The 14,258-nt window shown below is 66.4% G+C and overlaps 1 protein-coding gene across 1 annotated transcript; it reads left to right on the forward strand.

The window, feature by feature from the left end:
* Nucleotides 1-2,891: 2,891 nt before the first annotated feature.
* KREMEN2 (kringle containing transmembrane protein 2) lies at nucleotides 2,892-14,258 on the forward strand. The gene is made up of 8 exons (XM_078853472.1): nucleotides 2,892-3,736; nucleotides 8,342-8,608; nucleotides 8,707-8,831; nucleotides 8,936-9,089; nucleotides 10,777-11,109; nucleotides 11,714-11,851; nucleotides 12,123-12,195; nucleotides 13,232-14,258. The coding sequence occupies exons 1-8, from the start codon at nucleotides 3,673-3,675 to the stop codon at nucleotides 13,512-13,514; spliced, it is 1,437 nt and encodes a 478-aa protein (XP_078709598.1). The 5' UTR covers nucleotides 2,892-3,672; the 3' UTR covers nucleotides 13,515-14,258.

Genomic DNA, 14,258 nt, shown 5'->3' on the forward strand with positions numbered 1-14,258 from the left:
GGTTTGGCTCCCAGCTCCCTGCCCCGTGCCCCATTCCCTGAAGAATTATCATGTGGCTACTTGGTGTGAACCTGAGACACTGGGGGCCGGTGACCCCCAGCAAAATTCCACCAGGAGTCAGACCCAGGAGTCAGAGCAGGGCAGGGCGGTGGCTCCCTGCATCCTTCAGACCAACAACCCCCGGCCCGTGCGCGCTGAGAACTTACCAGGCCCGGCTACCCGGCGAGCCAGGACCCCGGGCTCAGCCTGCAGGGCTGCAGAACCGCCGTGTAGACGGGATCTCCGGAGCCCGGGTCCCAACCCGCGCCCCGACGGCCACAGGGCAAGTCTGGAGCCCCGACTCGGCCCCCCCAGGCTCGGGGACTCGGCCCCGTGTGGACGCACCCCTGGAGCCCAGCGGCGAGAAGACAAAGGAGTGGCGCCCGTCCAAGGGGCGCGCCTGGTTCACCCCGACCCCGAGGTGACAGGGACGGGCTGTGGGTATTTTACACCCTGGGACTAGTACGGTTAGATCCCAACTTTGATCCTGGTTATTTCTCAGCAGTTCCTCTATGTGCATGTGGGGTTAGATCCCCACAGCAACCCGATCGCAAGAGCCCCCCACTGCTCCCTCCTCACGGCACTGCCTGGCACGCGACGCCCCGGTGGGGGGACGTTACCCTTCCGGCTCCCAGAACCAGGGGGCAAAATGTCCCTGCTGGGGTTGGCTTCGCCGGCCTTGGGCCCAGCTGTTGGCATCGCAGCTTCTCAAGGACTCGTTGAATGCACAGCCCCCCCTGCTCTAGCCCACCAGCTCCCACTCCCCTCCCAGAGCTGGGGACAGAACCCAGGAGTCCTGGCTCCCAGACCCCCCTGCTCTAGCCCACCAGCTCCCACTCCCCTCCCAGAGCTGGGAACAGAACCCAGGAGTCCTGGCTCCCAGCCCCCCCTGCTCTAGCCCACCAGCTCCCACTCCCCTCCCAGAGCTGGGAACAGAACCCAGGAGTCCTGGCTCCCAGACCCCCCTGCTTTAACCCACAGTCCTCTCCCAGAGCCAGGGATAGAACCCAGGAGTCCTGGCTCCCAGGCCCCCTGCTCTAACCCACACTCCTCTCCCAGAGCCGGGGAGAGAACCCAGGAGTCCTGGCTCCAAGGGCCCCCTGCTCGAATCTACTAGCCCCCACTCCCCTCCCAGAGCTGGGGAGAGAACCCAGGAGTCCTGGCTCCCAGCCCCCACCCCGCTCCAACGGACAAGGCGTGTGTCCCGCGCGTCCTCCTCGGGGCCTATTCTGTGGGTTCCAAGGCCTGGGAATTAAGTCGGCGACGTCGCCCGGGGGTGTGACCCCCCCCCCCCGCCAGGTGACGTAGATTTACCGACCGGACCCCCGGCCAAGGCCTGTCTACACGGACCCGCTGCGGCTGCTGGAGCGTTTCGTGTGGAGACCAGCCCGGCGACGGATCAGAGCTGCCTCGGGGGGTTGGCGTGGCTGGCGTGGGGTGGGACGGCCAGGTGGTGGGTGCCCGCGGCCGGCGGGGGGCAGCAGCAGTGAGGCTGGGGGGACGGGTGTGAGATTGTGGGGAGTGGGGTTAGGGCGGGGGGGGGAGTGGGCTGGGAGCCAGGACTCCTGGGTTCTCCCTTTGGGGTTTCTGGTTGATTCTCCCTTCATCGCTCTCCCAGCTCCCACCTGCAGCCCCCATCGCCCCCCCTACCCCCGCCCCACCCCAGGGGATTCTGGGGCCTCCATTCCCAGAACAGGTCCCCGCAGGCCCCGGCTCCCAGCCACTTTGTTCTCCCTGCATGGAAACCCCCGGACACCAATCTCGCTCAGACAGGGCCGCCCCTGCCCCCCCGCGTCCCCCAACCCCCCAGCTCTGCCAGTGCCCCTCACTCCCGACCCGCAGCCCCCTGCCAGCCCAGCCCTGACCCGCCCCCCCCCCCCCAGCTCTGCCGGTGCCCCTCACTCCCGACCCACAGCCCCCTGCTAGCCCAGCCCTGACCCGCCCCCCCCCAGCTCTGCCGGTGCCCCTCACTCCCGACCCGCAGCCCCCTGCCAGCCCAGCCCTGACCCGCCCCCCCCCAGCTCTGCCGGTGCCCCTCACTCCCGACCCACAGCCCCCTGCCAGCCCAGCCCTGCCCCCCAGCTCTGCCGGTGCCCCTCACTCCCGACCCACAGCCCCCTGCCAGCCCAGCCCTGACCCGCCCCCCCCCCAGCTCTGCCGGTGCCCCTCACTCCCGACCCACAGCCCCCTGCCAGCCCCGCCCTGACCCCCAGCTCTGCCGGTGCCCCTCACTCCCGACCCACAGCCCCCTGCCAGCCCAGCCCTGACCCGCCCCCCCCCAGCTCTGCCGGTGCCCCTCACTCCCGACCCACAGCCCCCTGCCAGCCCAGCCCTGACCCGCCCCCCCCCAGCTCTGCCGGTGCCCCTCACTCCCGACCCGCAGCCCCCTGTTAGCCCAGCCCTGACCCGCCCCCCCCAGCTCTGCCGGTGCCCCTCACTCCCGACCCGCAGCCCCCTGTTAGCCCAGACTGGAACCCACCGGGGCCTGGGTTAGAGCGGGGAGGCTGGGAGCCAGGACTCCTGGGTTCTCTCCTTTGCTCCGGGAAGGGAGTGGGGTCTACTGGTTAGAGCCGGGGGGGAGCGGGGGGAGCTAGGACGCCTGGGTTCTCTCCCCAGCGCTGGGAGGGAAGTGGGCTCTAGTGGGTTAGAGCAGGGAGGGGGGCCGGACTCCTGGGTTCTCTCCCCGAGCTCCGAAGCCGGGCGGAGCTGGCTGCCGCTCCCAGCCGCCTGGCCGGCATCCCAGGCAGGGCTCGGATTTCAAGGGCTGCGGGAGATGTGAGGCGGCGTGGGCCCTCCCCGTGGGGGTGGAGGGGTGGGGGTGGGAGCTGGGACGTCCCGGGGGGTGGGGGGGTGGGCGGGGAGACTCCGTGTCCCACGACCGGGGCTGGAAACGGGGCCAATGGAGCAGGCGGAGCCCAGCGGGGAGCTGTGCGCCCCTTGTGCGGGGCATCGGACCCGGCCAGCCCCCTAGCCCGGCACTCGCGCCCCCCCCGCCCCCCGGGGCAGGGCAGGTGGGGATCCGGATCGGAGCCGGCTTCGCGGCAGATCGCAGCGGGGAGACCGTCTCCACGGGGCTCCGAACCGGGACCTGAACCAGACCGGACCCAGCCCAGGATCCACTGGGTCCCAGAGCCGCTGGGTGGCTGGGAAGCCACAAGGACCCGAGCCCGGCAGCCCCTGCTCTGGGGATCCACTCAGATCAGAACTTAGCTCCGGGGCCAGGGATCCCAGGATGGGACCCACTGGGATCCACTCATGAAAGGATCCACCTGGGACCCCAGCCCACATTCCCTTCAGATCCCACCCGGGGCTTGATCCATCCAATCACAGGATCCACTGGGACCACAGCCTGGTCAGGACTTGAGATCCACTGGGATCCTGGATCTCCCGGGACAACAGGATTGCCACCGACCCCGGGGGTCATAGATCCTTCCCCGGCTACAGGATCTGCCCTGGGAATCTGCTTCCTCGCCCTCCCTGCACTGACCTGGGAGAGGCTCCCCAGGGGTCACCAGTTCTGTTGGGATCCCAGGAGCACTGGATCTGCCTTGCCCCCGCGCTGGCGGCCCCATTGGATAAGGGGGCAGATCCCTGCGCTGGCTCCCCCTTCTGGCAGGGCCGCCTGGAGTCGAGATGTTCTGGATTCGTGGATTCCTTCTTCTGTTCCTAGGGAGCTCGACCGGGCTTCAGGGAGAAGGTGAGTCCCTGCCTCTGATCCCAGGACTCCTGGGTTCTCTCCCCAGCTCTGGGAGGGGAGTGGGGTTTAGTGGGCTAGAATAGGGGGACTGGGAGTCAGGACTCCTGGGTTCCATCGCTGGCTCTAGGAGGGGAGTGGGGTCTTGTGGTTAGAGCAGGGTGGGTGGGAGCCAGGACTCCTGGGTTCTGTCCCTGGCTCTGGGAGGGGAGTGGGGTCTGGTGGTTAGAGGGCAGGGGAGGCTGGGAACCAGGACTCCTGGGTTCTGTCCCTGGAGATCTCTGTGCTTCAGTGTCCCATGCAGGGGTTGATCTGGGGGTGTATATGAAGGGCAGGGGGGTAGCGTTACACCCTGCAGGGGGGCATTGGGAGGTGGGGGCCATAACATCCCTCGCCCCAGAGATCCACCCCCTGTGTGGGCGCCTCGGGAGGTGGAGGGCAGGGCTGGGCAGAGGGCTGTCAGCTGTGGAAGGAGGATCCCCGGCCTGCCAACCTCCCGCCATCCAGACACCAGCCAATTTCCCCTCCTCCCCACATGGCCGCCAGGCCCCCCAGAGGGGACAGGCCCCAGCCCCCTGAGCCAGCCAGTCCCTGCCTTGGGGCCCGACGAGACCAGACAATACATGCTTTGGAGAGGGTTTAGCCGAGGGCCAAGGCACCATATGCTGGCGCGAAAGAAACAGGCTAAACGGGGCTAGGTGGGGTTACAGCTTGGCAGACAGAGGGGGAAATACACAGTGCTGTGGGGCTAGGAAGGGGGTGCCTTGCTCCAGGGAGCAGGGGAGGGGATGCGGCAGGGGGTGCTGTGTGGCAGGGAGCAGGGGGGCGGGGGCCTTGGCAGGGAGCACTGTGGGGCTGGGGCTCGGCAGGGGGTGCCATGAGCAGGAAGCAGGGCAGAGGGCTTGGCAGTGGGTGCCGTGTCACAGGAAGTGGGGGTCGGGGGGGGGACTGCCATGTGTCCATCCCCCCCATTCCTCCATCCATCCATCCTCACACACCCTCCATCTCTCCAATCTGAACCGCGGGTCTCTCTGCCAGCAGCCCACCCCTCCAGCTCTCTGTGTGAGCAGCAGCTCCGGCCCACCCTGTACCCCAAGGGAGTAGGGGGCTGGCGGGGTATGGGGAGTCCCCACAAATCTATTTCTCAGGCAGCCAGGGCAATGGAAACTCAGATCCCAGCCACCCCGGGGAGAGGGCATCCCATGATCCAGGAGATGCCACATTTTATAACCCAGAACCAATGTCTGGAACCTGTGCCCAGTTTGGGGAATCACTGCTTGGCACAGACCGGAGCCGGCTGCTCTAAGCCATGAGCTGGGGATAGAACCCAGGAGTCCTGGCTCCCCACCCTGCTCCCAGCTGTGACCACCAGACCCCCAATCCCCTCCCACAGCCAGGGAGAGAACCCGGGAGTTCTGCCTCCCAGCCCCCCCGCTCTAACCCACTTGACCCTACTCCCCTCCCAAAGCCAGGGAGAGAACCCAGGAGTCCTGGCTCCCAGCCCCCCTGCTCTAACCCACCAACCCCCACTTCCCTCCCAGAGCCAGGGAGAGAACCCAGGAGTCCTGCCTCCCCCTTCCTCTTTTCCCCTCCCCTCCCCTCCAGGGTGAACCCCATTTCTTACCACTACCCTGCTCCCTGCTGGGAGTTAAGGCTGCAGACAGCTGCATGGACCAGCTGCCAGGCGCCAGGAAACCTATCGCCTCCTGTGGCAGGCTCCGCGCCCGCCCCACAAAGCCCCTTGTGAGGGATCAGAGCCCCCCACGGCGCCACCCCCCCTCCCAACCACCTGTCCATCATAACACCGGCTATTTTCATGCATGACAACAGGTGGGGCCGGTCCCCAGAGCCCCGCGTCTGCTGTGGGGGCTCTGAAACGGGGAGGTGTGTGTGCATGGGGGGGTCTGGTTACAGGTTTTTTGGGGGGAAGCTCCTGCCCTGGAGGGGAGGAAGAATGGGCTAGATGGGCCCTGATGGGGCATCTCCATCTTTGCTGGGGAATAGACTGTTGATAGAACCCAGGAGTCCTGGCTCCCAGCCCCCCACCTCTCCCTGCTCAAACTCACAAGACCCTTCTCCCCTCCCAGAGCTGAGGACAGAATTCCCAGCTCTGGGAGGGGAGTGGGGTCGAGTGGGTAGAGCGGGGTAGGGCGGCTGGGAGCCAGGACTCCTGGGTTCTCTCCCCAGCTCTGGGAGGGGAATGGGGTCTTCTTCTCCCTGTGCTTTTAGGGCTTTCATGGCTCCCATCCTGTTTCCTGTGCTGGTGACGTGGTGTGTGGCAGGGCTGCCCGCCCCCACACCCTCCCAGACCAGCATCTCTCAGGAGGGGAGGCACTCCAGCTCTTCCAGCTGTCACAGCCCTTCCAGATGTGGCAGGCCATGAAATGGGCCCGGATCCCGCCCCACCCTGCCACAGCTCTGCTATCAGGAGTCTGAAAAAGGCAGACACCTGCCCTGCTCTAGCCACTAGACCCCACTCCCCTCCCAGAGCCAGAGATAGAACCCAGGTGTCCCAGCTCCCCCCACCCCCCACACACTCTAACCCACTCGACCCCACTCCCTTGCCAGAGATGGGGGGAGAACCCAGGAATCCTGACTCCCAGCTCCCCCTGCTCTAACCATTACCTTGTAATCACCTGCTGTTCATATGCTGATCTACCGGTTCGCTATCAGGATAGGATCATCCAGACTGTCTGTTCTCCCAGCAGAGATGGAGCCACCCCATCAGGGCCTAGTTCGCCTGTTCCCACCCGGGGCTGGATCCTCCCTGACAAACTGCTCTGTAATCCGGTCCCGTCACGCCTAACTCCTCCACCCCTTCACCGCCCTGCAGCTAGATGCGTCTCCTGATTCATCTTGGGGCGAGCCGGAGCTCTGAGCCATGGCTCTCTGCTGGGCAGCGTCATCACGCTCAGTCGTTAAGTATAACCTCCCCGGGAAGGCCCCCCGCAACTTCTCACGCCTTGGAAGGGCTCCGGGGCTGATGCCAGGCCCTCGGCTGGGTTTTCCAAAAGCGCCGCCCGGAGACAGGAGCGTGTCTCCAGCTTGTCCATCCCTCCACTCTCCAGACCCTTCAGGTGTCCTTTATGGGATGAACCTCTTCACCGACGGTCCATCCTTCCCTCCAGCTTCCAACATCGTTCATCCCTCCAGCATCTCAACATCTTCATCCCCTCCTCCATCCCTCCATCTTCCCCATCGTCCATTCTCCATGCAAACCCTCATCTTCCATTGATTTCAAATATCTTAAAGCCAGAAGGCACCATCGCATCTGACCTCCCAGATAACCCAGGTAGGAGACGTTCGCCCAGTGACCCCCTGTATTGAACCTAATAACGTGTGTGTTGACTAAAGTATCTTCCACCAGGAAGACCTCCAGTCTTGACGTGACGCCACCAAGCAATGGAGAATCCACCATTTCCCTGGAGAGGTTGTCCCAATGGATAATCACCCGCGCTGTTAAAAATCGAGTGGTTCATTTCTAGTCTGAATTTGTCTGGCTTCAACGACCAGCCATTGGTTCTTTCTCTGCCTTCCTCCACTCGATCTGAAGAGCTTTTTAATAGTCTGGATTTTCTCCCCGTGAAGGTGCTTTATCCATCATGCTCAAGTCACCTCTGGATCTCTTCAAGACGCTCAACAGACTGAGCTCGTTAAGTCTCTCGCTCTCAGGCATTTTCTCCAGCCGTCGGATCATTTTCCTGGCTCTTCCCTGCCCCCTCTCCAGTCTTCCAACCTTCTCTATAAAATGTGCACCCCAGCAGTGGGCGCAATGTTCTGGTGCCGTCCTCACCAGTGGTGTAAAGTCACCTCCCGGCTCCCATTTGCTACTGCCCTGGTGATACGCCCAAGGGTCGCAAGCCACCTGCTTGCCATCGGTGTCTTCTCAGATGCTTCATCTTTCCGTGGCATCTTCTCTGGTGCTCTCACCCAATGTGGTCTTCTCCCAAGGCCCACCCTCCTTTGCTGGATCCCATGTGGGTGTAGGACAGTCTTGCAATTGTTGGTGGCTCCTCAAAGCTTGTTCCAAGAATGGCCATCTGTTTGTCCTGGGGTTGGGAAGGAGACACGGCTGGTTGACTCCATCCATCGCTCGACCCCTGGCTTTCTCCTCCAGTTGGAGTTGTCTGGGGTAGGAGACAGCACTTGGTCCTTCGTTCCTTGCGGCTTCACGACCAAAATATTCCTCCAGCGTCTTCCCCACTACATCGACCCACCTACTCCAACCTCCCAGTGCGGAGCAACAAGCCAGAAGGCGTCCAGTTAAAGAACCCAGGAGTCCTGCAGTCCTCAGCTGGTGTAAACCAGCATAGCTCGGTTGGCTTCCAGATGGCAGGACTCCTGGTTTCTTTCCCCGGCTGTGGGAGGAGTGTGGTTAGAGTGGGAGGGCTGGGAGCTAGGACTCCTGGGTTCTCTCTGGGGTCTGGTGGGCTACAGTGAGAGGGGTGGGAGTCAGAACTCCTGGGTTCCCTCCCCGGCTCCGGGAAGAGACGTGGGGGGCTGGGAGCCAGGACTCCTGGGTTCTCTCTGGGATCTGGTGGGCTAGTGTGAGAGGGCTGGGCATCAGGACTCCTGGGTTCGCTAACCCAGCTCTCTTTCCTCCCCCAGTGCCCTCCGAGTGCTTCACGGTGAACGGCGCCGATTACCGGGGGGCCCAGAACCACACGTCCCCCGACGGCCGGGGCCAGCCCTGCCTCTACTGGAACCAGACCCAGAAGCACGCCTACAACACGGCCAAGTACCCCAACGGGGAGTGGGGCCTGGGCAGCCACAACGCCTGCCGGAACCCGGACGGGGACGTCCAGCCCTGGTGTTACGTCCTTGAGACCGAGGAGGGGATCTACTGGAAATACTGCGACATCCCCAGCTGCCACAGTGAGCTCCGGCGGGAGGGAATGGCAGGGGTGCCGGGCTGCGGGGGGGAGGAGGGGGGGGGACTCGTTACACCCTAACCCCGTCTGTCCTCCCCTCAGTGCCCGGGTACATCGGCTGCTTCCTGGACTCAGGCAACCCCCCGGCACTGAGTGGAAGCAGCGGCACCTCCAGCAAACTGACCATCCAAGTCTGCATCCGCTATTGCCGGAAGAGAGGGTACAAGGTAACCCCCCCCGCCCTTCCGGCCCCCGCCCCCGCCGCGAGCCAGCCAGTCCCCCTGCCCTGGGGCCGGGGTGGCAGGGGGATTGAACCCTTTGCTCCCTGCAGTTCGCCGGTGTGGAGGCCGGGTGCGCCTGCTTCTGTGGCAGCGAGGGGGACCTGCGGTGGGCCCGGCCCGCAGGGGCCGTGGAGTGCGACCAGGTCTGCTTCGGCAAGGCCAGCGAGCTGTGCGGGGGGGACGGCCGCATCGGGGTCTACGACGGTGAGTGGGGTCTGGGGAGGTGAGAGACGGGGGGGGGATCTAGGGAAGATGGGTATGGGGCTGTGCTGCAGGGGGCGGGGGCTCAGCAGGGGGCGCTCTCCCCGGGCAGCCAGGGCCGGCCCCACGCCCCAGTGCGGCGCTAGGGGGCGCTGTGCTGCAGGGGGCGGGGGATCAGCAGGGGGCGCTCTCCCCGGGCAGCCAGGGCCGGCCCCGACACCCCAGTGCGGCGCTAGGGGGCGCTGTGCTGCAGGGAGCGGGGGATCAGCAGGGGGCGCTCTCCCCGGGCAGCCAGGGCCGGCCCCAATGCCCCAGTGCGGCGCTAGGGGGCGCTGTGCTGCAGGGAGCAGGGGATCAGCAGGGGGCGCTCTCCCCGGGCAGCCAGGGCCGGCCCCACGCCCCAGTGCGGCACTAGGGGGCGCTGTGCTGCAGGGGGTGGGGGATCAGCAGGGGGCGCTCTCCCCGGGCAGCCAGGGCCGGCCCCAATGCCCCAGTGCGGCGCTAGGGGGCACTGTGCTGCAGGGAGCGGGGGATCAGCAGGGGGCGCTCTCCCCGGGCAGCCAGGGCCGGCTCCATGCCCCAGTGCGGCACTAGGGGGCACTGTGCTGCAGGGGGCGGGGGATCAGCAGGGGGCGCTCTCCCCGGGCAGCCAGGGCCGGCCCCCATGCCCCAGTGCAGAGCTAGGGGGCGCTGTGCTGCAGGGAGCGGGGGATCAGCAGGGGGCGCTCTCCCCGGGCAGCCAGGGCCGGCCCCATGCCCCAGTGCAGCACTAGGGGGCGCTGTGCTGCAGGGGGCGGGGGATCAGCAGGGGGCGCTCTCCCCGGGCAGCCAGGGCCGGCCCCGACGCCCCAGTGCGGCGCTAGGGGGCGCTGTGCTGCAGGGAGCGGGGGCTCAGCAGGGGGCGCTCTCCCCGGGCAGCCAGGGCCGGCCCCGACGCCCCAGTGCGGCGCTAGGGGGCGCTGTGCTGCAGGGGGCGGGGGATCAGCAGGGGGCGCTCTCCCCGGGCAGCCAGGGCCGGCCCCGACGCCCCAGTGCGGCGCTAGGGGGCGCTGTGCTGCAGGGGGCGGGGGATCAGCAGGGGGCGCTCTCCCCAGGCAGACAGGGCCGGCCCCAATGCCCCAGTGCGGAGCTAGGGGGCGCTGTGCTGCAGGAAGCGGGGGCTCAGCAGGGGGCGCTCTCCCCGGGCAGCCAGGGCTGGCCTCGACGCCCCAGTGCAGCGCTAGGGGGCGCTGTGCTGCAGGGAGCGGGGGCTCAGCAGGGGGCGCTCTCCCCAGGCAGACAGGGCCGGCCCCAATGCCCCAGTGCGGAGCTAGGGGGCGCTGTGCTGCAGGAAGCGGGGGCTCAGCAGGGGGCGCTCTCCCCGGGCAGCCAGGGCTGGCCCCGACGCCCCAGTGCAGCGCTAGGGGGCGCTGTGCTGCAGGGAGCGGGGGCTCAGCAGGGGGCGCTCTCCCCGGGCAGCCAGGGCCAGCCCCGACGCCCCAGTGCGGCGCTAGGGGGCGCTGTGCTGCAGGGAGCGGGGGCTCAGCAGGGGGCGCTCTCCCCGGGCAGCCAGGGCCGGCCCCCACGCCCCAGTGCGGCGCTAGGGGGCGCTGTGCTGCAGATCACCATATCCCAGATCATTAACCCTTTCTGCACCTCAGCCCTGTTGGCCTCCCCTCCGCTGCTCACCCCTGCTCTCCCCCCGCTCCAGTGTCTGTGGGGGCCTGCCAGGGGAACTTTAGTGCCCCCTCCGGGGTCATCTACTCCCCGGATTTCCCAGACGACTACGGCCCCGACAGCAATTGTTCCTGGGTCCTGCGCCCGCCGGGCTCCAGCGCCGTGGAGCTCCGCTTCCAGATCTTCGAGATCCGGGACCCCAACGACCGGCTGGAGCTGCAGGATGGGCACAGCCGCCGCCTCCTGGCGCAGTTTGACGGGCATCACCGCCCCGGCCCCGGCCTCCTCCTCCCCACCGACGTCCTTGTCCTCAGCTTCCGCTCCGACCCGCTCCTGCAGGCCCAGGGGTTTGCAGTGGCCTACCGGGGTGAGCGATGCGGCTGAATCTGGGGGGATGGGGGCTGTTCATATGGGCGCTGAGATGCGGCCCCTCCGGGGTGGGGCGGCTGGGTAACGCCCACAGAGGGTTCGGAAGCTGCAGCCACCTCAGCCTCCCTGGATTTGGAGGCGGAGGGGGGGGGGCTGCCTTTGAACTCGGATCCTCATCCCAGGTGCTGCTAATGATGCCCTGGGGGCTGGAGCCAGGGTCTGTAATTAGGCACCTGAACACCTGCAAGGGGGGGGGGGGGGCTGGGGCGGGGATGTCACTCCTTGGCAGCAGGTATGCGGTCGGACCTGGGAAAATTCCCTCCAGGGAATCCCCTCCTGTCTAATCCTCCCACCGAGCGCCAGGGCGGGGGGCTCCCTCGGGGGCGCTCTCCCCTGGCTGTCAGGGCTGGCCCCAGTGCGGCGCTAGGGGGCGCCGTGCGGGAGGGTGTGGGGCAGGGGGGCTCCATAGGAGGCACAGTGGGGTTGGTTGGCTGGGTGGGGGGAGGGCGGGGGCTGGGAGCCAGAACTCCTGGGTCCTGACTCCTGTTGGGACTCCCTGGGGCGGCACTAGGGGGCTCACGGCTGACTCTCTCTCTGTCCAGGGGTGAAGGGCCCCATGCTGGAGACCTCGGAGGGTGACTCCCAGACGTTGCCCAGTGACCTGCTGCAGCCAACCTTCACGGACCAATTCAACTCCAGCTGGACCCACAGAGCTGATGACATAGCCATCGGGGCAGGAGGTGGGGAATGGGGCACAGGGCCTCTCCCCTCCAGGGGGCGCCGGCTCCGATCCGGACCCAGGGTGGGGGACTGGCTGGCTCTGGGGGGTGAGGAATGGGACACGGGGCCTCTCCCCTCCACTGACCCCAATTCCGGCCTTGCTGAACTTCCACATCCTGCCAGGGGTCTCCCCCACCAGCTAGCACTCAACTGCCCTTACTCACCAACACTGTGCTTTGTCAGCCATTTTTGTACGTCCTACATAATCTCTACCTTTTCCTTCTTTTTCAGGCTGGATGATGTACACAGCTTCAGGGGCCTTCCTCCTCATGCTCCTCATCATCTCATACCACCTGCGGAAGAGGTGAGATCATGGGACGGGCATGGTGGGTTAGAGCAGGGGGGGCTGGGAGCCAGGACTCCTGGGTTCTGTCCCTGACTCTGGGAGGGAAGTGGGGTCTAGTGGTTGGGGGGGGGGAGGCTGGGAGCCAGGACTCCTGGGTTCTGATCCCAGCTCTGGAAGGGAAGTGGGGTCTAGTGGTTGGGGGGGGGTCTGGGAGCCAGGACTCCTGGGTTCTGTCCCCAGCTCTGGGAGGGGAGTGGGGTCTAGTGGTTGGGGGGGGGGGGTCTGGGAGCCAGGACTCCTGGGTTCTGACCCCAGCTCTGGAAGGGAAGTGGGGTCTAGTGGTTGGGGGAGGCTGGGAGCCAGGACTCCTGGGTTCTGACCCCAGCTCTGGGAGGGGAGTGGGGTCTAGTGGTTGGGGGGGGGGTCTGGGAGCCAGGACTCCTGGGTTCTGTCCCCAGCTCTGGGAGGGGAGTGGGGTCTAGTGGTTGGGGGGGGGGCTGGGAGCCAGGACTCCTGGGTTCTGTCCCCAGCTCTGGGAGGGGAGTGGGGTCTAGTGGTTGGGGGGGTCTGGGAGCCAGGACTCCTGGGTTCTGTCCCCAGCTTTGGGAGGGAAGTGGGGTCTAGTGGTTGGGGGGTCTGGGAGCCAGGACTCCTGGGTTCTGTCCCCAGCTCTGGGAGGGGAGTGGGGTCTAGTGGTTGGGGGGGGGGCTGGGAGCCAGGACTCCTGGGTTCTGTCCCCAGCTCTGGGAGGGGAGTGGGGTCTAGTGGTTGGGGGGGTCTGGGAGCCAGGACTCCTGGGTTCTGTCCCCAGCTTTGGGAGGGAAGTGGGGTCTAGTGGTTGGGGGGGTCTGGGAGCCAGGACTCCTGGGTTCTGTCCCCAGCTCTGGGAGGGGAGTGGGGTCTAGTGGTTGGGGGAGGCTGGGAGCCAGGACTCCTGGGTTCTGTCCCCAGCTCTGGGCGGGGAGTGGGGTCTGGTGTTTGATGCACTGCCCTCTTGGGGCTGTAGGCAACGCTGCAGCAGCCTGTCCCAGCTGCTGCGGGTCTCTCCCTGCAGGACCTGCCTGTTTGTGCAGAAGAAGAGCGGGGGGCTGCCCGGCTCCTTCTCCTCTGCCGCGGGCCCCCGGTGCCGATGCCAGTGCCTAGCGGGGGAGGCCTGGGCTGTGGCCTACCGGCACACGGGGGTGCTGATCTGCACCGGCCACAGCTCCCGGCACCCGCCTCCGCTCCCCGGCTCGGACGACGAGGCTGCCTCCGACTGCGCCTGCCTGTGTCAGAGCTACGAGAACCTGGCGCCCACCAGCCAGTCCTCCCGCAAGTCGCTCCTGTCCCCAAGCTGAGCTGGGGGGGGTGGGCGGACCCCCGCAGGACTCCCCTCCAGAGCCAGGGGGCAACTCCGGAACGAGTGCTTCGGAGGAGAGCTGGGGGACCCCCCAAAACATGCATTCATGCCCCCAGTGTCTGCTGCCCCCTGCAGCCCCCAACTCCACAGAGACCCCGGAAATGGGGATCACGCTCCCCAGTGTCTCATGCTGCCCTGGAGCTCCACTGCCCTACGAATGGACCCCCCCCCCCCCGCAAATGGGGGGTCTGACTCAGTGTCTGAAACAACTTCTGCAGCCTCGCCAAATCACCGGAGACGTCATCCGAGTTGGGATGGGTGGCCCTGTCTAATGCTCTTCCCCGGGCCCCATGGATGTACCCCAAAATGGGCTTTGTGCCCCCCCCCACCAGTGCCTAATGCTATGGCCAGCCCTCGACGATGCTGCTGGTTTGACCCACTGAAAGAAGTGGCTCCAATCCAGCCCCAAGGCAGGGGACTGGCTGGCTCAGGGGGGCATGGGATGAGACACAGGGCCTTGCCCTCCCGCAGCCATAGAAGTGTAGGCCCATGCCATGGGGCACCTATGGACACATATGGGGAGTAGCAGGGAGGGACTGGCTTGCACAGACACTGGGGATCTGTGGACGGGGTGTAGCTCCCCTGTAGGGGGTGCTGTGACCCATGTAAGATGCACGAATACCCCCCCCCGGGGATCCGCAGCGACATGCCCTGAACCAGCAAGAAAGATGATATGAGAATG

This window comes from Lepidochelys kempii, chromosome 6 (genome assembly GCF_965140285.1).
Source record: "Lepidochelys kempii isolate rLepKem1 chromosome 6, rLepKem1.hap1, whole genome shotgun sequence".
Taxonomy (NCBI): domain Eukaryota; kingdom Metazoa; phylum Chordata; order Testudines; family Cheloniidae; genus Lepidochelys; species Lepidochelys kempii.

Excerpts from the sequence above, each read along its gene's own strand:
- KREMEN2 (XM_078853472.1), top strand. The coding sequence starts at position 3,673 with ATGTTCTGGATTCGTGGATTCCTTCTTCTGTTCCTAGGGAGCTCGACC. Across the intron at positions 11,110-11,713 it reads GTTTGCAGTGGCCTACCGGG|GGGTGAAGGGCCCCATGCTG; the intron begins GTGAGCGATGCG and ends CTCTCTGTCCAG. Across the intron at positions 12,196-13,231 it reads TCATACCACCTGCGGAAGAG|GACCTGCCTGTTTGTGCAGA; the intron begins GTGAGATCATGG and ends CTCTCCCTGCAG.